This window comes from Dreissena polymorpha, chromosome 1, assembly GCF_020536995.1.
Source record: "Dreissena polymorpha isolate Duluth1 chromosome 1, UMN_Dpol_1.0, whole genome shotgun sequence".
NCBI lineage: Eukaryota > Metazoa > Mollusca > Bivalvia > Myida > Dreissenidae > Dreissena > Dreissena polymorpha.
The window spans coordinates 123,906,611-123,934,534 of NC_068355.1; the positions used below are offsets into that span (position 1 = coordinate 123,906,611).

At 34.9% G+C, this 27,924-nt stretch overlaps 1 protein-coding gene across 4 annotated transcripts; it reads right to left on the minus strand.

The window, feature by feature from the left end:
* Nucleotides 1-464: 464 nt before the first annotated feature.
* On the minus strand, nt 465-27,390 carry LOC127848353 (UBX domain-containing protein 11-like). 4 transcript variants are annotated; one of them, XM_052380790.1, is made up of 16 exons: nt 27,343-27,390; nt 25,599-25,666; nt 24,336-24,373; nt 21,576-21,734; nt 20,184-20,228; nt 17,391-17,488; nt 16,678-16,732; nt 14,794-14,873; nt 11,348-11,441; nt 10,597-10,730; nt 7,240-7,407; nt 4,840-5,023; nt 4,586-4,689; nt 3,506-3,573; nt 2,732-2,884; nt 465-1,153 (listed from the first exon to the last, which is right to left on the minus strand). In XM_052380790.1, the coding sequence occupies exons 2-16, from the start codon at nt 25,661-25,663 to the stop codon at nt 1,024-1,026; spliced, it is 1,575 nt and encodes a 524-aa protein (XP_052236750.1). In that variant the 5' UTR covers nt 25,664-25,666; nt 27,343-27,390; the 3' UTR covers nt 465-1,023. The 4 variants fall into 4 exon arrangements, with proteins under 4 accessions (XP_052236750.1, XP_052236743.1, XP_052236737.1 ...); XM_052380783.1 differs by having other exon boundaries at nt 27,333-27,384; XM_052380777.1 differs by lacking the exon at nt 27,343-27,390 and adding an exon at nt 27,139-27,326.
* Nucleotides 27,391-27,924: the final 534 nt, after the last annotated feature.

Below are 27,924 nucleotides of genomic sequence, written 5' to 3' on the forward strand. Positions count from 1 at the left end.
TTCGGTGGATTATCGATTTTAATTCACGAGTGATCATAGAAAATAATATTTTCACGAGTGGCGCAGCCACGAGTGAAAATATACATTTTATATGATCACGAGTGAATTAAAATCGATAATCCACCGAACCCAACAAATTTTCTTTTTATTTTATGCTTTATTTCACAGTTTATATACATTGTTAAAGAGTTTAACTAAAGAATTACGTTGGGAAAATGACGTCATTTCGTCCAAAAAATGACGTCATTTAACATAAACAGTGAAAATTATCGATAATTTTCACTGATAATTTTCATTGTTTGAAACAGTGAAATTATCAGTTTTAATTCATTGATATTTCTCTATAAACCACCGGAAAGTATAAAATAAAAATCTAATAATCGAATAAATTCAAATAATGAAAAATGAATGTTTTATTATTATTTTCAGTATTCATTCCCATCCCTACATAAAATCATCACAGATTATTTTAGTAATTTTATTCCATTCTTTGAAGACAAATCTAACAAAACCATTCATGTAAATCAAAAATTTAAATTTAAATACAATACAAAACATTCACAGAAAATGTTAGTGCATAATTTCAATTCATTTACAACATGTTTAAAACAAAATATTGGTCCAGATTGTTAGATCTGCCTTTACATATATTACACTACACGGTCTAACAGATCCATAAAACATCAGTAAGCAAAGAATAAATATATCACAGAAAATGAAATGCAAATTATACTGATTACTGGTAACATATGGCAAACTATACTGCTATCATGACTATTTATGTAGTTATTAAGCATCAGCAATATGAACACCAATGAAACCTCAAGGACTTGTACATGGAACTGTCCATGGCAAGAATATTAAACACTGATTCGACTTTGGGTTCCAATGCATTGAATCGTTCATTGAAAAGATTATGTTCCAATCGTGCTTCAAAACTTATTAAACCTGTACCATAAGTACCATATCATGGAATCGTGCACACAAAAGACCAAGTCCTTTCGCATGTTTTGAAATGAAACACTAGGATTTCTTCTTAAGATATGCCACAGCATTTGGTGTAAGCCCGGCTTCTTGTAATGTGAGACTGTCGTCTGTGTGCACCTTTGTTGGATGGGTTGAAACAATGTCAAATGCAGCCACTGAATCGCTCCTGTCAATGAGCAAACATGTCAGTAGAAATTGAGGGCAAATTGTATTTGCATTCAACTATAGAAAACCAATCACAGGGGCCAGTAAAAAAAAAACAAAAAAAACAACACAATAATTCTGATGTCAAAAGCAGCCATTTGCTGACCGCATCACGCAGCTTTTGGAACGCCATTATTTGATTGGTTGAAATTGTAAAAAGTTCAAAGGTAAGGTAACAATTGACATTGACACCGGCAAAGGTTGCTTTTGACGTTAAGAATTATTGTGCGTGAAAACAAGTTGATTTCTTGGCTAATATTTGGAGACCGAGCGAGTTATTGACGTGGATAGTGTTCCTTGGATGTGTTTTATATGGAGACATAGACAATTTATCGGGGAATCACTTGTTACGTGCCTAACAGGACTCCTCCAGTGTAAACACAAGTGGACAGGCTTAGCTACATCGACCGAATTTGGACAATTACTCGTGTTTGAGGCCATGTGGAAAGTAAAATACTGCATTGAATGGAATGACAGAGGTACCGTTTGAAAGATAATTTATTTTGCTGTAAATCTGTGCAGAGTTTTTGTTGATAAACATATGAATTGTGTAGCAGTGCCTTGGAATTCATGTCCGGTAGTAGGATTGCGTTGGTGCCCTTTTCCTATTTCTTACATATACTTTTTTTTTTTTTTTTTTTACTGGCCCCTGTGAAACCAATAAACCAATACAACATAAATAATTGAGGGTAATTGTTTGTCCACAAATATGCTTCAATAAAATAAGATGTAATTATATATACATAAATCTGTTGGAAGACAAAGTTTATACAGCCTATAGAAATTGAAATTAAATATTCTTACCAACAATTAATTTTGAATTTTAATAGAACAATAATGAAATATTAATAAGAAGGTGTAGTTGTTTTAATTATGCTATACCTACTACTGGTAAAAAATACTAGACACATACATAGAAACACTCAATACTGATTTTACTTGCAACAAAAACAAGTATAATCTATCATGGTAATTTTATTTTGAAAAAAAAAATGGGCACATATAATAAATAACTTGACAAAACAACATGTAATGTTACAAAGTGGCGATCCAAGAAGTACAGTACCTACCTTTGAGCTTGCAGGTATTTTCTAACACACCTGACATCAGTACCTACCTTTGAGACTGCAGGTATTTTCTAACACACATGACATCAGTGACTACCTTTAAGCCTGCAGGTATTTTCTAACACACTTGATATCAGTACCTACCTTTGAGCCTGCAGGTATCTCCTAACACACCTGACATCCGTACCTACCTTTGAGCCTGCAGGTATTTTCTAACACACCTGATATCAGTACCTACCTTTGAGACTGCAGGTATTTTCTAACACACATGACATCAGTACCTACCTTTGAGCCTGCAGGTATTTTCTAACACACATGACATCAGTACCTACCTTTGTGCCTGCAGGTATTTTCTTACACACCTGGCATCAGTACCTACCTTTGAGACTGCAGGTATTTTCTAACACACCTGACATCAGTACCTACCTTTAAGCCTGCAGGTATTTTCTAACACACCTGACATTAGTACCTACCTTTGAGCCTGCAGGTATTTTCTCAGACTCCCGACTGTTTCACTGAACTTCATCTTGAGTATGTACGTGTGACCGCCGTCCTCTGACTTGATCCTCAGCGTGGTGATGTCCCTTGGCGTGCACGGCCGAGATAACTCCGCCTCACCCGCCAATCTAAACACAAACAGAAGCATACAATATTTGATACTCAATCTGGGCCTAAAAATGGGCTTAATGCATGTGCATAAAGTGTCTTCATAGATTAGCCAGTGCAGTCTTTATCAGGGACAACACTTCTCACTGTTAAGTTTATTTTTCTTTTAAAGGAAGTCTCTTATTAGTGAAAATCTAGTTTAAGCTGATAATGTCCTAGATTAGCCTGTGCAGTCTGCACAGTCTAATCTGGGATGACACTTTAAGCACATGCGTGATGCCAAGTTTTGTCAGAACGAAGCTCAGTTTTCTATCCCATCATTAGGCTCGCATGGAAGAAATAACATCCATTTAGCTTTTTTTTCATACTTTTAAATAAGGCAAAAATGTGCATAATAATACTGACAAAATAAAACTGTTTGGATTGAACCAAGCTGCATGCATGTTCCATCATTCACTGAAAGTAACTAACTTAATTGTATTTTATGCTTTAGGGCAATCAAACAATCAAATGAGCCTTGCTGCAGAAAAAGGGGGCTTAGTGCATGTGCGTAAGGTGTCGTCTTAATTTGGGAAGACTCTTTACGCACATGCATTAAGGGTCATACGTTATGTATTAAGGCCAATGTTTGAGTGGCTTACCGTTTCCTCATGGCTATGACTGTGTCCGTCTCCACCAGAGTCACCTCAGGCTGGCTAGGTTTACCTCCCTTGAAATACAAATCAGTTTGACAAATATGAATATTTGCAAGTTGATACTAATGTGTTGATAGAAATACAACAAAATTATCCTTTTATACAAAAAAACAACAATGTAAAATGATGTCTTATTTCTTCATCATATAAAGCATTTAATTTTATTGATTGTTTCTCGTTTCAACCATACAAACATTTGTCATATATGGTTAAATAGTAAATAATTATTGTACATGTATTATCATTGTTTATTAGCCAATAAACAACTCCTTGCTATACTGATGCACAGCATACGACCCATGGTCTTATTACTATACATCAGAACTATCAATTTTAATTTATTTGTCAATAAACAATAATGAATCACACATTATTTTGTACCAAATGCGCTAAAAAGCAAGTTAAAAGCACAAAATATGGAGACTGCAAATATTTTGTGGAGTACATACTAAATGTCTGAATGATTATGGAAGACAAATGTTCATAATATGCTTCACAAAGACACATAATTTTTTGTATGATTTAAGCAATTTTGTGTGTGCATGATGTACATAAAAGCAAGTAGATATACCAGTATGTTACATGGGTTTTGTCATTCTTATAAACATAATTGTTGAACATGAAATACTTTAAAATGGTGAAGTCTACAAGTCTTGTTCATTATTTCAAACCGAGTTTCTAGCTGCAAGAAAAGACATTGTGGAATTTCAGATTTTGTAACAAATGCATGACTAAAACGTTATTCCATCCATGTTTGTTAAACATAATTACAATAGATAAAAATAATTGATCTGTGCTCTGGGAAAATAGAGCTTAATGCATGTCTGCGCAGGCTTATCAGGGATGTCACTTTTCGACTAGACTTGATTTTTATTGAGTGGACTTTCTTTTAACAAAAACTCCATGCAAATGCGGAAAGTGTCCTCCACATGATAATCTGGGACGCCACTTTATGCACATGCATAAAGTCCAGTATTCCTGAGGCTCATTTTATTATAAACCTCAACAAGACATGGATGTACTTACATTCAAAGTGTCCCCAAGTGAACTTCTGATGTCAATTATTTTGCCAGCCTTCATCACCGACTTTGGAAGTTTCTGTAGAAACTGTTCAACAGTAAGTTGTGGCCCTAGAAAGGAGAAGCTTTTGTGTTAAATTCAAGGGTCAACCAAATAAATCAACACAAATGAATGTCCATAAAGGATTTGAGTATGTTTAAACAAGGCCTTTCAATTGGACAAATGCACATAATCTAAAGAATATTATTCAAACCCTATACCAGGTAATTCTGACGTTGTGGCCTGGACTGGTTTATCTTTTGATTGGGAACTGCGAGGGTTTCTATCCTGTATGTTACTAGGTACCAGTCTAGATGGCACCGTCTCCCCACCCAACGTCTGCCCGGCCCCTTTAAAGATTTCATGTTGTCTCTCCTGGTAGTGCACCTCACGCTTGTCTGTCACCTGATCATAGTGAAAATAAGCTTGTCTGTCACCTGATCATAGTAAACATACGCTTGACTATCACCTGATCATAGTGAAAATATGCTCGCCTGTCACCTGATCATTATAAAAATATGCTTGTCTGTCACCTGATCATAATGAAAATACGCTTGTCTGTCACCTGATCATAGTGAAAATAGGAAAACCAGAAAAGAATTGCTGTGTTGATCGATAGTTAGTTTATCTGTACAGTGGCCAAATGTGATGTCATTTGTCAAGTAGTCATGCAAACAAGAGCTGTCAGAGGACAGCGCGCTTGACTATTCAAGTGCTTGACAGTATAACGTATGCCATCATGGGGAAATTATTCATATTCAATAATTTATATGACGATCTTTCGAAAATAAAAAAAGGAAAAAAAAAATTTTTTTTGGGGGGGGGGGGGTAGGAGGGGGGGTGAGAGGGGGGTATAATGTGAGGTGTGGTAATTTATAAGATGATGTTTAAAAAAAATAATAATAAAATTTGATCATAAATAGGGCTGTCACGATTCACCGGTATATCAGTATATCGTGGTGCATGTCGTGAAAAAAATCGCACCGCGGTACGGCGTTGCCGCACCGTTTTTTTAAATATTATTATATTAGCACAGATATAAATACATTATATAATTATTTTGATATAGATATCGTTTTGAAAACTGTAGAAGCGATTCAAAAGGGCTAAATAAATAATCCGTTAATATCCAGGTCAAGCAAGCGCTTCCACTGGTAGATGTTTAACTTTCACTTTTAAAATACGGCAATGTATGGGTCCGTACCTTTTTTGGAATTTGGCACAGATTTCCTTTGCGAATAAGTTCATTATTATCCAAAAGATGTTTACTCTATTTCGTATTTTCTTTCTTTAGTATATCGATCGTTCAAAGCATGGCACTTCCGAATCATGTTATCTTAAGATTATGAATAAGTCGAGGAAGAGTCAGAACGCTACGGATTTTCAATACTGGGCCTGCTGACTCCGCATTTTAAACATCTCCTTGAAGCGTTCGATTTACACAGATCGTAGTCACAGCTATTGTAAACAACATGGCGGACATTTTAGAAAAAGACGCGAATAACAATAACAAACACAATGACTACTTCTATCAAGTTTATTACAGTTTCTTTTACAGTTTCTAGTCATACTATGATACCAGTGTTTTCTGATTATTGTGTTTAATAAAGTTTGTAAAACTTGTTATTCTGCTGTTTTCTTCACAGATAAATATTCTGTAAAATATCCCGGTACGTACCGCGATACAGTGTTGCCGTACCACGATATACCGCGGTACGCTCACGGCGTATCGTGACAGCCCTAATCATAAATAAATGAAGTTATGGCAATTTAAGCAAAATGTTCAATTATCTAAGTGTAAAAGGTGCCATAATTATGTCAAATGCTTGATACAGTGGTCTGCTCTTGTTTATAGGTTGGGTTCATTTTGGTAAACAAGTATGAAATATATAAAAGCAATATATCAAAGGATATAGGAAATATTTGGGGTAGTACGCAAACTTAAACATAGATTTATCAATAATATGCATATTCTAAGTAAAAGGGGGCAATAATTATGACAAAATGCTTGATAGAGTTGTCTGCTCTTGTTTATAAGTTGGGCTGATGTTGGTAAACAAGTATGCAAAATATAAAAGCAATATGTCAAGGGACAATGAAAATAAATGGGGTAGTATGAAAACTTTAACATTTGCTGCATATTCTAAGTGGAAAAGGGGCCATAATTATGAGAGTTGTCTGCTCTTGTTTATAGGTTGGGGTCATGTTGGTAAACAAGTATGCAAAATATGAAAGCAATTTGTCAAGGGACAATGAAAATAATTAGGGTAGTACGAAAACTTTAACATTTGCACGCTAACACAGACGCAGACGCTAACGCGGATGCCGGGGTGAGTAGGATAGCTCCACTATATATATTTCATATATAAAAGTCGAACTAAAAATGATAAGAAAGTTACTTCATGAGGGCTAAGTGTGAAACTGCTGTAGCTGCTTACAATTTCTATATGAGGTACAATATTTTTTTTGCTCAAACCTAAACAAGACTTTGGAACAAACTTTCAGCATAATTACATTATATTATACGCTTGAAAAAAATTTGGTCCAGAAATGTACATAAGATTCCTCAAAAAAGAAACAAAATAATAAGATTAAAACACGGAAAAAAAAACGCCACTTACATTGAATGGCACACCGTCAGGATATCTCCCCTGCAGCTCGCTAGGGAAGTAGCCATCCAGGATGTCCTGAACACAGACCTGGGTTGTGGGGTCCGTGAAGGGACGGAACGGGCCATTGAACATCAGGATACCATTGGCATACAGCGTCAGCTGGATCGAGTCTGGCATCTGGTCAATCAAACAGTGGAGTGTGTAACATATGGTAGCATTGATTATAAATAAAACAGTGTGGATTAAAATTTATAAATTATTATGTGCTCATATTTACTTTGGACTTTTCTATGGGGTTGGGCTAGGAATTACTAACAAGACATTTTTTACCAAAGGACATGGATCGACCCTCATTCTACTTTTGTTTTAAAACTCCGCTTATGTCGAAAACAAGCCGTTTGTATGAAGAATTCGACTGATGGTGTTATTTTGTAGTCAGTCATTTACAAATTGCATGAAGTATTACATAGCCACAATCCGTACATGCTGTTTCAGGCCATTTTAGACGTTTTACCTCTAAGTGTAACCTTGACCAAATTATTTGTCGGGGATGTTATATGGACACTTCATCTTATGATGGTTTACATTTGTGTCAGGTAATTGTAAAAAACATAAATACATGGAAATGTTATGGCTGAGCCATGAATTTTCAAGCTGCTTAATGGCCATATTTGACTTTTGACCACTAAGTGTGACCTGACCTCAGAGGTAGAAACACTGTTTTTACATGCAACATGTCATTTTATGATGGTTAACGTTTGTGCCAAGTTATTTTAAAATCCATTTATGTATGCCAAAGTTTTTGCTGAGACAGGTATTTTCATGCCTTTTTATTATGGCCAAATGTTACTTTTGATCTCTACTTGTGACATTTAGTGGGTAAGGAAGCCGAGTGTTATTTGCTACACATTGATTTATGACTTTTAGAATTGTGCCATGTTATTTTTAAATACATCATTTTATGGCAAAGTTATTGCTGAGACAGTTATTAAGGGACATCCAGATACTCGGAAATAGGTGCAGCCTGACATTAGGAGCCCTACATGCCACCTTGCTTTATTGTGGTAAAAAAGTTACATTAACAAAATAGATCTGTATACAAAGTTTCATTCTGTTCCCTTAGTTTGAAAAGTAACAAGAGCTGTCAGAGGACAGCGCGCTCGACTATTCGAGTGCTTGACAGTATAACGTAAGCCATCATGGGGAAATTGTTCATATTCAATAATTCATTAGACAATCTTTCAAAAATAAAAAAGGAAAAAAAAAATTGGGAGGGGAGGGGGGGTAGGGGAGTTGAGTGGTTGAGAGGGGGGAATAATGTGGGGTGTGGTCATTTATTAGACGATCTTGAAAAAAAAAGGAAAAAAAAAAATTGGGGGGGGGGTAGGGGGGTGAGAGGGGGGGTATAATGTGGGGTGTGGTCATTTATAAGATGATCTTTCAAAAATGAAAAAAAGGAAAAAAAATAATTGGGGGGAGGTGGGGGGGGGGGGGAGGGGCAGGGATTCTGGGTTGGGGCGTGGAGTTTTGTTTGGGTGGAATCCATTGTAGTATTCAGGTAAGTGTTGTTTTGTCAAAGTATTAATAAAATCTGATCATAAATAAAGAAGTTATGGCAATTTAAGCAAAATGTTCAATTATGTAAGTATAAAAGGGGCCATAATACTGTCAAAATGCTTGATACAGTTGTTTGCTCTTGAATAAAGGTTGGGGTCATGTTGGTAAACAAGTATGCAAAATATGAAAGCAATATGTCAAGGGACACAGGAAATATTTGGGGTAGTACGCAAACTTTAACATAGATTTATCAATAATATGCATATTCTAAGTATAAAACAGGCAATTATTCTGTCAAAATGCTTGATACAGTTGTCTGCTCTTGTTTGTAGGTTGGGGTCATGATGGTAAACAAGTATGCAAAATATGAAAGCAATTTGTCAAGGGACATTGAAAATATTTGGGGTAGTACACAAACTTTACCATTTGCACGCAAACGGGAACTGCAACGCCGACGCCGGGGTGAGTAGGATAGCTCCACTATATATATATTTCATATATAATAGTCGAGCTAAAAAATTGGGGAGGAAGGGGGGTGGGGGGGTTGAAAGGTGAGTATAATGTGGGGCGTGGTAATTAATTAGATGAAAAATGGGGTGGGGGGTAGGGGGGGGGGAGGGTGAGAGGGGGGTATAATGTGGGTGTGTGTTAATTTATTAGATGATGTTTAAAAAAAATATGTTTTTTTTTGGGGGGGGGGGGTAGGGGGGGGGTGTGAGAGGGGGTATAATGTGGGGTGTGGTAATTTATTAGATGATGTATAAAAAAAAATTTGGGGGGGGGGAGGTTAGGGGGGGGAGGGATTCTGGGAAGGGGCGTGGGGTATTGTTTGGGTGGAATCCATTGTGGTATTCAGGTAAGTGTTGTTTTGTCAAAGTAATAATAAATGTGATCATAAATAAAGAAGTTATGGCAATTTAAGCAAAATACAATTATCTAAGTGTAAAAGGGGCCATAATTATGTAAAAATGCTTGATACAGTGGTCTGCTCTTGTTTATAGGTTGGGGTCATGTTGGTAAACAAGTATGCAACATATAAAAGCAATATGTAAAAGGATAAAGGAAATATTCGGGGTAGTATGCAACCTTTAACATAGGTTTAGCAATAATATGCATAATCTAAGTATAAAAAGTGGCAATAATTATGACCAAATGCCTAATGCTTGATAGAGTTGTCTGTTCTTGTTTATAGGTTGGGGTGATGTTGGTAAACAAGTATGCAAAATATGAAAGCAATATGTAAAGGGACAATGAAAATAAATGGGGTAGTACGAAAACTTTAACATTTGCTGCATATTCTAAGTGAAAAAGGGGCCATAATTATGACAAAATGCTTGATAGAGTTGTCTATTGTTTATAGGTTGGGGTCATGTTGGTAAACAAGTATGCAAAATATGAAAGCAATATGTCAAGGGACAATGAAAATAATTGGGGTAGTACGAAAACTTTAACATTTGCACGCCAATGGACACGGACACGCCGATGCCGGGGTGAGTAGGAAAGCTCCACTATATATATTTCATATATAATAGTCGAGCTAAAAACATTTTTATTAAACACACAACAAAAACATACAAAGAGCTGATAATATAATAAGCATAGTGAAATACAAGTCAAACTTCATTCTAAAACTACAGCTCGAATGATTGAAAAAAAAACGTACCAAAAACATAACCATATAATAATTAAAATAGAATGTATACATATCTAAAGGTAAACACAATTACTAGATATTCAAGCCATTTCAGTCTGTCACTGTACATAATCTGAGTGGAAATTTTAATGTTAAATATTTTTGCCAGCACTAACCTTCAAGCGTGCCCCGTCCTTTGTCTGAGTGATAAATGCCACCCCTTCCCCTGCTAGGGCGTTCAAGTCTTTGATGTTCTCTACCAGACGGTTATAGTCTACGCGGAATGTGGGTTGCTGTGATACTGATGAACCTGTGAAGTGACCAAACATACAGTAACTGATGATGCTTTGCAAAATAATGTCACATTGAAAATTGATGCATAAGCAGAATATTAAGTACATACGTTATCAACAAGAACTATGCAGGCATAGTCCTTTGGCCTTTAAGTACAAAATGCCTAAATTCCAAAATATTATTTTTGTTTTTGTTTTAGCAATTCAGTAATGTAAAAATTAATATAGGACACATACAATTCTAATAAAGGACATGTACAATTTAAAAAAATCTAAAGCCATGGCCAACTTTGGGTCATTGCCACTCTTCCTTAACAAAATCTGGGGGGAAGGCCTTCTATATGTAAACAAGGTATGTCATTTCAAAGTTGTGTCATCTGTAAAACCGCAGTTTTGTGTGTAGGCTGTAAAATATTTGCATTCATGTGTAGTTAGGACTGAAAGGGCAATATAAGATTGTGTAAGAGCCATTACTGTGTGTGATCTTGGTGCTTGCTTGGGGTATTATGAAACATTGTCATCAAGTACGAACTGACTGCCATGATATGACTTAAATACTGATTAATACAGCAAACAATCTATATAAAACAAACAAATACAACCTAACACACTGTGTGCCAGTATGTCAGCTCACCTGGTCTCCACATTTCTTCCTCGTCACTTTCTTCTTGTTCCGCCTGCTCTTCATCCTCCCCCACCCACACCATTCCATAGTCAGACAAAAAATTCTGAAACAGCAACAATAAAATCGTAATTGATTTGAATGATTTTCTTTCTACTGTGCCATCATAAAATTATGAAATGGGTAAACACACCTTGACTTGTGCAAAACAAGGGTAGCTCAGAAATATTATACTCAAGATCCCTAGTAAGGGAGTACTTATGGCTGAAGGGGCATACATTGAACAAACTTAGTATAGGACCACTATATTATGTTACCTACCAACATTTACACCACTGAGCCATGTCATTTTATTGATTTTCAAAAGTTATTTTGTTATATAAGTCTGTATAAATTATGTGACCCCTACGTAACCCTAAAAGCTTGTTTCAGAGGAGATCTTTCAAGTTATTTTGCAATATATGTGTGACCCCTGGGGGGGCGTCAATTTTTAAAACCAGGGGCATAATTTAAATAAATTGTGAAATTGTGTACTTCTAGATTCATTTCATTTATAAAATCATGGGCATAGCGCCAATTGTTTTACCCAAGGGTCATAATTAAAAACAGTAGACTCTGCCATTACCAGACTCTCCGAATACCGGAAATCTCCCGATTCCGAACGGTCGGGCCAGTCCGGTATTTTCGCCTTCTATTTCTTTGTTAAAAAATGTTGAATAAACCGAACTCTCTCAAAACCGGACACCGAACGGATATCTCCTTGAATTTCTTCATTTTTAACGTAAAATACATTGAATACACCGGTAGGTCCAAATTCTCAAGATTCCTGAGGCGTGTAAATTACAATACCCAGTCAGCACGGCGCGTGCGGTGTCACACATTCAGCTCGCGCATGTATCGATAATTGGATTAAACATACCATAAAGGTGTCAAATCGTTACCACGCTATTGAAGTCCGATTAAAGAATGTAAAACAAACTGTGAATGTCTATTATAGACGTGCGGTAACACCAAAAAGTGATTGACGCGATCGCTTTCTTAAGCTTATGATAAACAGTTTTATTACAAAATTAATGCATGCCGTTGCGACGATCACTTTCTTGTGATCTTCTCGGGTAGTTGAAAAGATCTTATAGCCATTTTTAAACGCTTAAATGGTTTTGACAAGACTTGCTGAGATTTGTGTGTGTGTATGTTTTGTGAAATGTGTTATGCCTTGAATAATAAATCGTGTGTCCACAACAATCGTATTTGTGTTGTAATTCGTCAAAATTGTCTATGACGTTTGGCGCTTCCTATTTGTAACAAATAAAACTAAATTAATTCAGTGCTTTTTATAGCGAGCTCGAACACGACTCACTCGCCTATATGACAAATATCACATAAGCATGTACATGTACGTACATGTATAAAGCACAATGCTTACTTTGGAATTAATCAAAACAAGTTGGTATGGAATGTTTTTTTGCTTTAAATCGAATAAAAACACATTTTTTGAAGAATACTTTAAACATAAACACATGAGTACAGTTATCACATGGTACATGTTAATGTATATGGTTTGTTTTGTTCTTATATGATTTTGTACACAATGCATATTTCGGCAATATGTCTACTCTTGGTAAACCGGAACTCTCTGAAAACCAGACGATCAGGCTGGTCCCCAGACTGTCGGGTTTTCAGAGAGTCTACTGTACATACAAAATATGGAAGCCTAGGGCTTTGTTATTTCAAACAAAAAGATTTTTAAAGGTATTCTTAATAGAAGTCAATTTGAAACTGGTGACACCTGGGCAAGTTAGTTTTGACCCCAGGCCTATAATGTAGCCCTTTACCACTTAGATACGTATTTATACGCATTTGTAGTCTCTAAGAAAGTTAAATATAATTAATGACCTTTCTTACTGTATTTAAGTTTTTAAGGCTTCATCTCCAACCCTTACATACTGATGAGCAGCAAACAGCATAAACCTGAACAGACTGTGAGTTACTCGCAGGGTGTTCTGGTTTTATGCTGTCTGCATATAACCATTTTCACTTTGCTTCTGAGTGGGAAAGGGTAAAACAAACTTTGTAGAAAATGCAAATTACCTTACATTAAACACTTTTATAATAAACAATCTTATAATAAACACCCTTATAAACAGTTCACAGACAGACGGATACAAACACACACATGAATGCACAGACAGACAAGGGACATCACTGTATCCCTATACCCCACCATCTGCACTATGTGCTAGGACATCACTGTATCCCTATACTCCACCATCTGCACTATGTGCTAGGACATCACTGTATCCCTATACCCCACCATCTGCACTCTGTGCTAGGACATCACTGTATCGCTATACCCCACCATCTGCACTATGTGCAAGGACATCACTGTATCCCTATACCCCACCATCTGCACTATGCACAGACAGACGAGGGACATCACTGTATCCCTATACCCCACCATCTGCACTATGTGCTAGGACATCACTGTATCCCCATACCCCACCATGTGCACTATGTGCTAGGACATCACTGTATCCCTATACCCCACCATCTGCACTATGTGCTAGGACATCACTGTATCACTATACCCCACCATCTGCACTATGTGCTAGGACATCACTGTATCCCTATACCCCACCATCTGCACTATGCACAGACAGACGAGGGACATCACTGTATCCCTATACCCCACCATCTGCACTATGTGCTAGGACATCACTGTATCCCCATACCCCACCATGTGCACTATGTGCTAGGACATCACTGTATCCCTATACCCCACCATCTGCACTATGTGCTAGGACATCATTGTATCACTATACCCCACCATCTGCACTATGTGCTAGGACATCACTGTATCCCTATACCCCACCATCTGCACTATGTGCTAGGACATCACTGTATCCCTATACCCCACCATCTGCACTATGTGCTAGGACATCACTGTATCCCTATACCCCACCATCTGCACTATGTGCTAGGACATCACTGTATCCCTATACCCCACCATCTGCACTATGTGCTAGGACATCACCTATGTGCTAAGTTAAGCTAAAATAACAACAGTAAAATATTATCCATCACTTTGAACAACTTTGATCTGTGTTGTTATGGCAATTGGTCACTAAATAGAGGTAAGTAAAGAATTTTGTGCTGAAAAAGAAAGTTTTCGCCTGCTGGTGTCTCTTCACTATATTTTTAAAGTATATCAAAAATGTGTCTTTAGGTTTTTAATTACGGGTACTGTTTTGAACATATACTTTTGAATGGATACTAATCTCTTTTGTTTGCTTAAATTCACTTCTTTTTTCTTATCAAAAATGTTCATTTCAACTGTTGGAGAAAGCAGTAATTGTTCAATTATAACAAAACAAAACATCTTATAAAGTCATATTCTTGAAACAATATGAACCAAAAGAATTGATAAAAATATAATAAAAACTTTTTTTTTTGGTTACCTCCATCTGTTGAATTTGTTCCTGCAACTGGTAACACTTGTTTTCCAGCTCCACTACTCGACTGTTAGGGTCATTTGAACCTGAAACAAGATATGTTCATTAAATATGTATGCCCCCCATCCCCAACTAGCTGCAGTTGTCCCTATGACCATTACATCTGTTGATATGAAAATCATTAGGGGTCATCAAGCCTTACCATCCTACTTATTGATATGACCTTGAGGTACTATTGTGTGCAAACAATTTTTATGTAACCTTGATCTTTGACCTTTTGACCTTAAAATCAAAAGGCATATTTCCCTCTTTCCATGTAACCACCATTCAAACTTAGATGATCATTGGTTGAAGCGTTCTTTAAATATTAAATTGAACCAATTTCTTGAAAAAAGCCCCTGTGACCTTTGACATGATTATCTTAAAACTTATTTCGCCACTTTCTTTCAACTTACTGTAAAAATGCAGTCATAAGTCGAGATTTTTTTCCTCCAAAAATTGATTAAAATTATATTCTCGACTTATGAGATCGTTCATGAAAAATAAAAATCGAGCAAGTGTTTTACGCAAGTTGAGGTCCGATTTGCTGTAATTACTCGGCCTAAGCATTAAAACTACGAATACATTTATCTATGATTTTCCAAGAAATACCGATAAGTTCCGATTTACAAACTTTCTGTACTGTTCCAAACTATGGCGTACGCCCATGTTTACATAATTCCTAAACACATATATCGTAAATAATGGCAGTGTTTTATTGGATCATTTATACTTACAAATTCCAGATGAAGTTTGAAAATCAGAAATCATTGTAAGGAACAGTTCCTTAAAATGGCCGACGCTTGTGTTTACAAAATTCCTAAACACATATATCGTAAATAATGGCGCAGTGTGTTGTTGGATTATTACTTATTATGAAATTGCAAGGTAAAACTATTTTTAATTACTATAATATCGGGTTTGTTTAATATAATTAACATGTAAATCAATATAGTTGTGCCACAAAATCGAAAATAAATTTGATGGGGTCGCAATTTTATTGACGCTGATTTTCCAATGGTCTGTATACCAGACTTATTAAGTGAACATACACAAAATGTCACATTTTCGAACCATTTTTATACCCCCTGACTTATGAGCTGGCAGACCTATGACTGAGTTTTTACGGTAAGTAACCACTTTAACAATATGCATGATATAGGTTAAAGTTTTCTCAAGATATTCTGTGCAACATAATTTCCTGTTACAAGCCCCTGCAACCCTCACCTTTAACCTCAAAATCACAACAAATCTCTCTATCTTCCAAAGTAATCAGTGTACCACTTTAACCGATCGCAGGCAAAAGCATTCTCTAGATACCATGCAGAAACCAATTTCTTGATACAAGCTCATGTGCCTTTGTGTTTTCTTTTCCTCCCATGTAACCAATATACCAACAGTCATTATCACTGGTCAAAGCGTTCTCAAAATATAGTGATGAAACAATTCCATTTAGCAAGCCCCTGTAACCTTTACCTTTTACCTAGTTACCTTAAAAGCCTTGTCTTCTTCTCTTTCTCCCAAGCAACCACTATGCAGATCTGTATGATTAGAACTCAAAGCATTCTCACTGAATTTACTATATGTTTAATGACAAGCCACCGTGACCTTGGTCTTAGACTGTTTGACCTCAAAAATAATAATTAAATGTTCTACAGACTTACCTACCTACCTACTGACCATCAGGTCCAAAGCAATATACCCAATGTTCTTTAAAGGGGTCATAATTGATGGCAATTTACATAGGAATACCATACTTGAAAGATGTTTTTGCATAATTTCAACATTTCATATCCAAAGGATATTTGGTAAAAGAAAAAATTTAGAGTGTAAAGGTCATAATATTATTACCTTGAGCCTTTTGCAATAATTTATTTTTCTCTGTCAATACTTGAATTTTCTTTTCCTAAAAAGAAAGTATGCAAACATAAATTAACAACAAATCCAGTCATAAAAAAGACACAAATTCAAGGAGGTGCAAAGAAGACAAGCAAGAGTGCTTTTGCTACAGAGACGGATTATTAAGTGCGACTCTTATCATGTTGATCACTTAAGGCAATTAATTAAAAAATCCAACTATGGTGAACAAAGTTGTGCTCAAGTCAAAGTGTCAAGTACAAGTTTCCTAAATTAGACCTTTGACCTTGACATGTGACCTTGACCTTGGACATAAGGAACAGGTTCTTTAGTGCAACATTGCATGCCATCCTGCTGATCACTTATGCCGAAATGCTCAGGTGTTTCAATCATACGGCAATTTTCAAACAAGCATATACAAACCAAATATTTGATCTCATTTATAGAAAAATACTGCAGAGTACCAGGTATTTCAAAATATACATCATACAGTGAAAAAGTGTCATCTTCATGGATAGATGATACAAATGTATAACAAGATATGACAAACAATGTGTTTAGCTGTTCAGAAAGCAATGCCTTGATTGTTTGACAGAACAATCTTTTAAAAAACATTTGTATTCCATAAACAGTGTTTGATGAACTTCTACCTATATGCACAGTTATACATATCATGTCAATTAATTATATCATATACTGGAGAATACCTTGTCAGCCATTTCCTGGGCTTGCACTGCCAGTCTGGCTTCTAACTGTGTTATACGAGATATCATGGTGGCCATGAGTTCATGATCACTGGGCGGAGCTAAAACAATAAGGAAAACCACTCTGTATTACATCATGGTGGCCATGAGTTCATGATCCCTAGGTGGAGCTAAAACACAACATGAAACCTCTCTGTATTACATCATGGTGGCCATGAGTTCATGATCCCTAGGTGGAGCTAAAACAAAACATGAAACCACTCTGTATTACATCATGGTGGCCATGAGTTCATGATCTCTAGGTGGAGCTAAAACACAACATGAAACCACTCTGTATTAGATCATGGTGGCCATGAGTTCATGATCTCTAGGTGGAGCTAAAACACAACATGAAACCACTCTGTATTACATCATGGTGACCATGAGTTCATGATCTCTAGGTGGAGCTAAAACACAACATGAAACCATGCTGTATTACTTCATGGTGGCCATGAGTTCATGATCAGTGGGTGGAGCTAAAACACAACATGAAACCAAGCTGTATTACATCATGGTGACCATGAGTTCATGATTCCTAGGTGGAGCTAAAACACAACATAAAATCACGCTTTATTACTTCGTTGTGGCCATAAGTTCATGATCACTGGGCAGAGCTAAAACACACCATCAAATCACTCTGTATTATCTCATGGTGGCAATTAGTTTATGATAATTGGATGGAGCTAAAACACAACATGAAACCACTCTGTATTACATCATTGTGGCCATGAGTTCATTATCATTTGATGCAGCTAAAACACCACATAAAACCACTCTGTAATACATCATGTTGGTCGTGAGTTCATGATTACTGGGCGGAGCTAAAACACCACATGAAACCACTCTGTATTACATCATGGTGACCATGAGTTCATAATCACTGGGTAGAGCATAAACACAGCATGAAACCACTCTGTATTACATCATGTTGGTCGTGAGTTCATGATTACTGGGCGGAGCTAAAACACCACATGAAACCACTCTGTAATACATCATGGTGACCATGAGATCATGATTACTGGCAGAGCTAAAACAGCACATGAAACCACTCTGTATTACATCAAAGTGGCCATGAGTTCATCATTACTATTAGGAGCAGAAATACAAAAGGGAAACCCTTCTTATTCCTACAACATCATTATGTAAATTTAACTGCTGTACAAATTAGAAACAAATTTCAATTGAGTTAAATGCGCTGCATATAGTAAACTGAAGTTATTTTTACATTATATCACCAAATTCTGAGGATAACATAATGGTTGTTATGTGTGGTAATAACATTCTGTAGAAATACATGTAGGGTAAATTGTTGTTATGAAATAGAAGAGTTATTAATATTACCTTCAATAAGAAGTTTACAAATGTTAAAAGTGACCAATATATGCTGTAAAAATAGTAAGTGCTAAGCTTGAAAGCAAAAAAAAACACATACAATGTTTTATTTGTGTTTGCATCTATGCTTAACATGCCAACTGAACCCAGGTTCATACACTGTATTGGCTTTTACATACATATTCTGTAATAAAATTTTATGGAGTGTAAAAAAGCAGTCCTTTATGCCTTGAATATATATTTGTCAGTATGAAAATTTAAATATTTAGCTCACTAATATAAGTGAAATAAAAAATAACAGTTACATATTCAATTCATGTAATCCTTATGTTAACAATTCATTAAAGGAATACAGTTGTCTACTTTAAACATGTAACATTTTGTCAGGCAATAAATTAGCATACTATTATGCGTTGACTATTATATATTATGTTATAAGATGAAGATGCATATGACCCTTATTCAGAGCCAACAGACCAGAAAATACATGTCAAACAAACCAAAACTTCAAACAGCAAACAAACTTGAAAATCAATTTCAATGAAAGTAATATGCAAGCTTATTTATCTATATTATGGTCCTCTTGCAAAATCTAACTTTCAAATGATGGTCTACTAAGTTAATTCTAGCGAACTAACTTAATTGTCAAATCGTTGTCGACTGGCTCTAGAAGAGAAAGTTGCTATTGCTAATACTATATAACTTGTATATGCTATCCCATTAGTGCTAACGAAGTCTAGCTTATTTAAACTGAACTTAAAAAGCGGGCAAACAAAAACAAATCCAGTCAGCATATGAGGTGACTTATGGCGTATGAATATCACAGATTTAGTGGTATACAACCCTGAACAAATACAGACTGGAAAATAGTTCTGATAACTGTGCTTAGACATTCTCACAATAAGATAAAAGAAAATGACATGTATCAAGAATAAAGATTTAAAGACTTTCACTATCCTTCCTTTCCTTTCCTGAAAAATTTCATAAGCTGAAAGTGGATGGCACACAAAGCACAATACACGTTGGGTGACAACGTTTGATCACAAAATCTAACTCTGAGCACTCCTGCTCAGATAAACTAAAACAGCATGATTGTTAGGAAGTTTATCGGATTAGTAACTTTAAATTTGTGAAATTTATAGACATCAGAGAAGTAGAGTGCTTTGCAAATGTTGTAGAAAAATTACAATTAAAATGCCCACAAGAAATTCACAGACATTTTGCCTTTACAGATCAAAACTAAAACACAAAAAACAATAATGAATTGAATAAGTATAAGAGAACAAATGAAATGAATCAGACCCAATGGTACAATGTGAAAAGAAAACATAGACCACTAGTAAAAGTGACTGGCAGAGGTTTAGCCCTAGTGTGTAGCCGTGACTGTAAGTAACAGGACAGGGGAGGTATTTCACACTTACTTACATATTAAGGCAAGTTGGCCTAGGTCTGAATTAGATCTAGGCAGATCTGAAAATAACATTCACTATAACAGAAAACATGTTGTTTTTGTAGTGCAGCAAATCAAGTTTGTATGAGTTCTTTTTAAAATATTTTATTGTGTCTACTTTTACATAATTTTGTTTTGATTTTTTTTTACTTTATTTCTATTTTCTCAACATGTAAGAATTCATACAACCAAGTGCTTATTAATTATGCCTATTTTTAAATCTAGAGAAATTATTAATTTTATGATTTAAAAAAATCTTACATTACCAGCGCATACAAACACCTGGAACATTAACAGCTGTCATGTTAATATCAGAAAATTTCTTCTTAAGTAGTAAATCTGTTTTTTACTGACATTATGTCTTCTTTGAGCTTGTCAAAAAGCTTCTTTTTTTTGCACAAAAAATCTGCTATGTTTTTGTTTTATATTTGATCAGTGCAAAAATTTTATCATGCCTCTCTATCATTGAGACTATAACATGCATGTAAATTAATACGACCAAGAATGTAAAATAACAGTCAAAGACACGACCACTATTTGACATTCTAACACCGCACCTGACTTGTTTTCTATAGACAAAAAAGGAAATCAAGTGTGGGTTATTCTGCAATAACTTATGGGCGGAGCTTTATGTTTCAAAAATAGTTCCAAATAAATAAAGAAAATATTGCAGTAAAATGCACGTGCTAAAACCCGCAAAGAAATGTAATACATGTAGCATGTATATAAATGTAATGAAACAACAAATTGTATATTTGGTGATAAGTGGCATAACCACGCCTACAAAGAATGTTATTTGTTAGGAAACGTAATTCAGAAAACATTTATAGCATGTCAGCTTTTCAGTAGCATCAATAAACGTGATGTCATTAAGTTTCTACGATTTTTGTTTTCAATGAAAGTGACGTCATTTGCAAAATATTTATGAATGAAAAGGACGTCATATGTTTGTACAATTCAATGACGTCACTAAATAGTAAATTTTGTACTAAGAAGGACGGAATATTGAAAAATATAGTTCACGTCCTAAAGCTTGAACCAAATCAATCAGAATCGTGTTAGAATCGAAATAATATTTTTCTATGGTGGTTTGTTGTCGAATAACCCACAGTAAGTTGTATAGATGCGAGCTTCACACTCCTGATTTAATTCCTACGCATCTATACTCCTTACTGTGGGTTATTCGACAACAAACCATGATAGAAAAATATTATTTCTTAAATACAACAACTAAATTTTGATTTTTGTAATTTCATTACTTAAGTTCCAACTATTTGCTGACAACTTTACTTACAACAATTTTTGTTAGATAATAATGTGAAAATTGTCCATATGATACCACTAGACAACACGTTCATGGCCTGTACCTGGAGCAGCATGTCCCTTTTGCGGCATGCCAAATCCCTGAGAGGCACGTGGGCTGACGTTGGGAAGTTTTGGCAGCCCGCCAAGAAATGGATCTCTGGTTTTTATCCTCTGGGAGGCCATGGTGCCCGTTATCTCCTCTAGCAGTTTGCTTTCATCATCTGATTAAACAGAATACAGAATAATAAACATGTCTAGCAGTTCCATAAGTCACCTGTTTTAAAAAAAGATTGCACTGATGCAACAACGAGGCATCGAGTTTGACCTTATGTCTGGAGCAAAATGATGCCAAGTAGTGGTTATTCCCATAAAATGGATTAGATTGACTATACATTAAGCTAAAAAAAGTAGATTTAAATTAAATAAATTTAGAAAAGGAATGGAGTAGGAAGGTCTGCATTTTAAACTGGATTTATATTATTCCAAAGAGTTGCTATTTTTTGTCGATATAACCCTTGCCAAGGGTAAAGATAACTTTAAAAACAAGAGCTGTCAGAGGACATCGCGCTCGACTATTCGAGTGCATGACAGTATAACGTAAGCCATCATGGGGAAATTGTTCATATTCAATAAGGTCAAGGTAATATAGCCATATTCTAAGTGGAAGAGCATACTTGAAACATATTGATCGCTTATGTTTTAAAGAAGTTGTACTTTATAGACGATTCTGAGTTCATGTATATTTTCCACAATCTCTTGAACATTTGAAAAGACATAAAAAACTAATAAGATTTTATTTCAAGTTTGATAGCAATAGCTTGGGTGGGATGATTGGACAATCCTTCAAAAAGAAAATAAATATTTGTGATTTTTTTTTACCATGTTTAAAAAAAAAAACTTTTTGGGTGGGGGTGGGGTGGGGGTGGAGAGGGGGGTATAATGTGGGGTGTGGTCATTTATTAGATGATCTTTCAAAAATTAAAAAAGGAAAAAAAATTATTTTTTGGGGGGGGGGGGGGAGGGGGGAAGGTGGATTCTGGGGGGGGGGTGTGGGGTATGGTTTGGGTGGAGTTCATTGTGGTATGTCAGGTAAGTGTTGTTATGTCAAAGTATGAATCAAATCTGATCATAAATAAAGAAGTTATGGCAATTTAATTAAAATTTATTAATTTAACCTTGAGAGTCAAGGTCATTCAAAGGTCAAGGTCAAATTCAACTTGCCAGGTACAGTACCCTCATGACAGTAAGAAAGTATTTAAAGTTTGAAAGCAATAGCCTTGATACTTAAGAACAAAATATTCAAAGTTACTAAGACAAAAAAGGGCCATAATTCAGTTAAAATGCCAACCAGAGTTATGCAACTTGCCCTGTACAGTCCCCTTATGATAGTTAGCGTGTTTTCCAAGTCTGAAAGCAATAGCTATGACACTTTAGGAGTAAAATGGACCAAAACACAAAACTTAACCAAATGTTAAATTATCTAAGTATAAAAGGGGTCATAATTCTGTCAAATGCCAGTCAGAGTTACATAACTTAGCCTGCACAGTCCCCTTATAATAGTTAGTAAGTGTTGCAAGTATTAAAGCAATAGCTTTGATACTTTAGGAATAAAGTGAACCTAAACACAAAACTTAACCAAAATTTCAATTTTCTATGTATAAAAAGGGAACATAATTCTTACAAATGCTTGATACAGTTGTCTGCTCTTGTTTATAGATTGTGGTCATGATGGTAAAGAAGTATGCAAAATATAAAAGCAATATGACAAGGAACATAGAAAATATTTGAGGTGGTACGCAAACTTTAACATAGATTTATTAATAATATGCATATTCTAAGTGGAAAAAAGGGCCATAATTCTTACAAAATGCTTGTTACAGTTGTCTGCTTCTGTTTATAGATTGGGATCATGTTGGTAAAGAAGTATGCAAAATATGAACGCAATAAGTCAAGGGACATCGAATATATTTGAGGTGGTACGCAAACTTTAACATAGATTTATCAATAATATGAATATTCTACGTGAAAAAAGGGCCATAATTCTTACAAAATGCTTGTTACAGTTGTCTGCTTCTGTTTATAGATTGGGATCATGTTGGTAAAGAAGTATGCAAAATATGAAAGCAATATGTCAAGGGAAATAGAAAATATTTGAGGTGGTACGCAAACTTTAACATAGATTTATCAATAATATGAATATTCTAAGGGAAAAAAGGGGCATTATTTCTTACAAAATGCTTGATACAGTTGTCTGCTCTTTTTTATAGGTTGGGGTCATGTTGGTAAAGAAGTATGCAAAATATAAAAGCAGTTTGTCAAGAGACATAGGAAATATTTGAGGTGGTACGCAAACTTTAACATTCCAACGCTTACGGGAACGCCGACGCGAGGGTGAGTAGGATAGCTCCACTATATATATTTCATATATAATAGTCCAGCTTATAAGAATGTTTATGATACAAAATGTGATCACTAAATGCTTGCTTACATGTGACCTCCTTAGCACAGTTAAGGTTATTTGAAATAAAATCGGTGTAAATAATTGAAATTTTCTGGAGGTGAAATTTCTTATCCAAAAAGTAGGTGAAAATTCTTTTCCAATAATAGCATAAACTGCTGAAAACTTGAAGCACGCACAAAAATTTGCTAAAGCCTAATCAGGATTGTCAATGTCAAATAAAGCAAGCAACTTTTCTCTAAATCTAAGCATTTGGTTAGGGGCTAGATGAACCCTTGTGTGAAAATACCTCTTTAAATCTTTAAGTTCTAAAATGTACAACAACTTGAGTTTATCATAATCAAGTCATGATCTAAACAAATACCTGTATATTGTGGATTTCTGAATGGAACTGGTCGGTGGCTAAAAATATAAAAAGAAATATCACCATGAATGTAAGGGATTAATTTTTTTTATGAAATAAGAATAAAGGAAATGTAGTGAGATTAAAACTTAAAAGAAGAATATATTAAGGGATATTTTTACTCCTGCATTTTGCATATTTCACACACTTCAACAGGATGCATTCTAACATTGCAATTGAACATTATGATGAACACTTAATACAACTAGTATTAAATATTAGTGATAGTTTGGAAAATTACACATCACCATTCAAATGCCAGAAACTTATATTTTTGGACTGTGATAAAACTAATCATACTTTGAATTATCAGAACTCGTTTTTTTTAAATTTTATATCACCAAAATTGGTCATTAAAAAAAGCATTTATACGTGTAAAAAGAAATAGTAGAATGGTACTTTAATTGTCATTGAGTTTATGACCACTCCTATAGTTTCATTTAAAAATCATAAGGCGTATAAAAATAGTTCAGTCTAATATCACAGAGAATCATGCCTCATAAAAGAAACATTGATATTAATCAGCAAATGAGTATTCATCTTTTGGCACCACATATTGCAAAATATAATAAATGCTTGTTACATGGACAAATATTCTCATAATAAGTCATAGTTTGCTGTTATTCTGTTTGTTATTGTTACACTTAAATTTTACTTAAAATACTAGTGCCAATTGGTGTCTTAAAAAACCTTTGTTTTAAAACATATTTAAACTCAAGACCCGTGTTTTCAAACAATAAAAATATCACTAGATATATTGTTATAGAGTTATTGTTTCATTGAATCGTCTACCTGACCAAGTGCTTCAGCTAGATGCAGTAGACAGTTTTAAGGCTGCTCTACAGCCGGCTGTTGTGGTGTAACTGGCTATCATTAACAGTGTATAGTGTACATACAAGTTGGACATTTTAAGTCACGTTTATTTTGGGAGCATCTGACCCCGCGCACATGTACAGTCACCCGCACCTTCACCCCATGTCCAATAGGATTTTGTGAAGTATTTCATCGAAGTCGAAATTGTTTTAGTCATTACAATACAATACTGATCTGTTTGCAAAACAGTTATGTCTTTTAAAAACATAATTTATAGTATGTTTGGCATTGTTGGTGAAGATGAAAACTTTGCAAACTTAAGAGCAGAAACTGCTAAACAGCGCATCCTTATGTCAGTGTTTAATTTTGTTCTTAGGATTAAAAGAAACAACAAAACAGGTGTCTACTGACCCTTGGTTAAACCCCATCAGTGGTGTCTTCTGTGGCTTCTTCAGGCTGGACAGTGGACTGCTCATTCTCTGGGGATGCAATCAAATATACACAAAAATTAAACTTCATCTTCACCTGTAGGAAAAAAATTATCGTGCCATCCATTATTTATGTAGAGGGACAAATCGCCAAACAGTTAATAACACACAATACAAATGTACGAGACAAGACAACCAGGTATATGCACAAGACAAGACATCCCAGTGCACAACAAACACAAACAAGAAATAAAACTGGGGCCACTGCCTTAGAACGGTCAACGCAAATCATTGGGGGTTTAATATGGTTAATGGAGCTCCACACTCAGCCTAGAGCTATTTACTAAAAGAGCAATTTTACATGATTTTAAATTACCATGGATTAAATAAAACAAATACAACCAAGGAAATTCAATTGAAACATTCACTCATAACATTTAAAAATATAAATAATGAAGGTAATCTATATATGTCCTACATATGGTTTCAACAGGCATGGGGTGGGGCTAAAGCTTCTAGTACATTATTGACTCTAATATGGACTGCATAATAAACTCTTCTTACAATAATCCTATGTATGTCATAATTTCATAATGAAAGGTAGCATACTTGAGAAAATGTTTATACAATATTTGTTTAATAATTGACTTATCGAATTGTGTCTGCTTTACAGATTATATAACAATAATTAAGTAGTATTATTTAATGGCTTTGTAATACAATTTGCCTTCCTTCTGTTTATTATTATTGAACAAAGAGTATTGTTGGGTCTTTGTAAAGTGAAGAAAGAAAGCAATAGGACATATCAAGTATGCATATCATGACACCCAATGCTTCAATATCCAATATTTTAATAGCTAGCTATATGGCCTTCTGGTCAATGTGTAATAATCAGGGCTTATTCTACCATTATCTAAATAAGCCAATGGCTATAAATTCACAAAATTGGCTACAGGAAATTTTATTTGGCTTCATCTATGTATCCACGAATACCCATTTTTATAAATAATTAAACAGAATTTTGCCAAAGTGAGGCAAATATTGGCTTTCACAATTTTTTACGCCCGGGGGAGGTTAGTCTTATTTATAAGACGCGCAAAGAATTTAGAGATACTTTTTATATGGGCTAAATTCTTTGGAACTCCAAATATTACCAATATAAAAAGTAGCTTAATATTTGAGAGCGTCAACAAGTTCGACTAGGGGGAGGTGTGATAATAAATAAATACAATTTGTATTTACCATACTCTCTGTACACCTAAATGAAATATTTTATTATATATTATTATTTAATCTACGCATGTATGTTAAATAGTTATTAAAACACTTCCTGGAGAATATGTTAGAAATTCAAACAAAATTTGCATTTTATGGCCATCCTACCATATTCTCTATTCTCAATATATTCACAAAGAACCACACCTTCATTCTATATATATATTTATCAGTCCTTTTGGTATTAATAACTTTCAACAAGTTGTTGTTTTTTTTACTAATAACACAATCAACATATAGCATCTTACCATCTGTCAAAAATCTTATAAGCATAAAGTTTGGTATCGCATTTAGGACTGACGGTGTTCAAATACTTTTGGATGGTCAAACAACTGTTATATGAATAACGTAACATAATCCTCAACTATTGAATACATAAGTAAAGACACAAATTACGAAACAAAAATACGGCTAATTAACGCGAAAACGGGTGATTTTTTACATTTGTTTACATTTCGTCATGGCACCGGATGTTGTGCTTTTACAGGCGACACACCACAACATAAAATCTTGACTAAGTCGGTCATTTCGGAAGACATGCGGCGTGAAAATATGCCAAGTGACTACGGACCATAACGTTTATATCGATAACCATTACTAAAAATTATTTGTATATTATATAATATAAAACGGCAATTTTTTAGGGTATTAGGATAGGATATTATCTTTTATGCGACATATATTTCTATAATTTTGTGTTAAATTTTATGAAACAATAACAACAAAACCGTAATGCGTGCATAATTGAAGTAACTTTATTGTTCATCATTTCTCTTCGAGAAAGTTCTTTACTTGCCATTGAAATAAAAAAAACTGTTGTCAATACGTTTTTTAATAGAAAATAACAAAACTCGTTGACGTCATCGTGCAGACATGTTCACATATAGGAAATGACATCTGATACTTTTCGGAGCCTGCATTATTGTATTTAAATGAATCCCCTACGAATGAATTACTATCACACTGCCTTGACTTCAGCGGTTGGCATATCCGGTGACCTATTATCGATAGCGACATATATTCTACGTTTTTTG

Coding starts and splice junctions, on each gene's coding strand:
- LOC127848353 (XM_052380777.1), bottom strand. Junction 21,735..24,335: donor CAGAAATCCACAATATACAG/GTATTTGTTTAG, acceptor CTGTTTAATCAG/ATGATGAAAGCAAACTGCTA. Junction 2,885..3,505: donor GTCATAGCCATGAGGAAACG/GTAAGCCACTCA, acceptor GTTTGTGTTTAG/ATTGGCGGGTGAGGCGGAGT.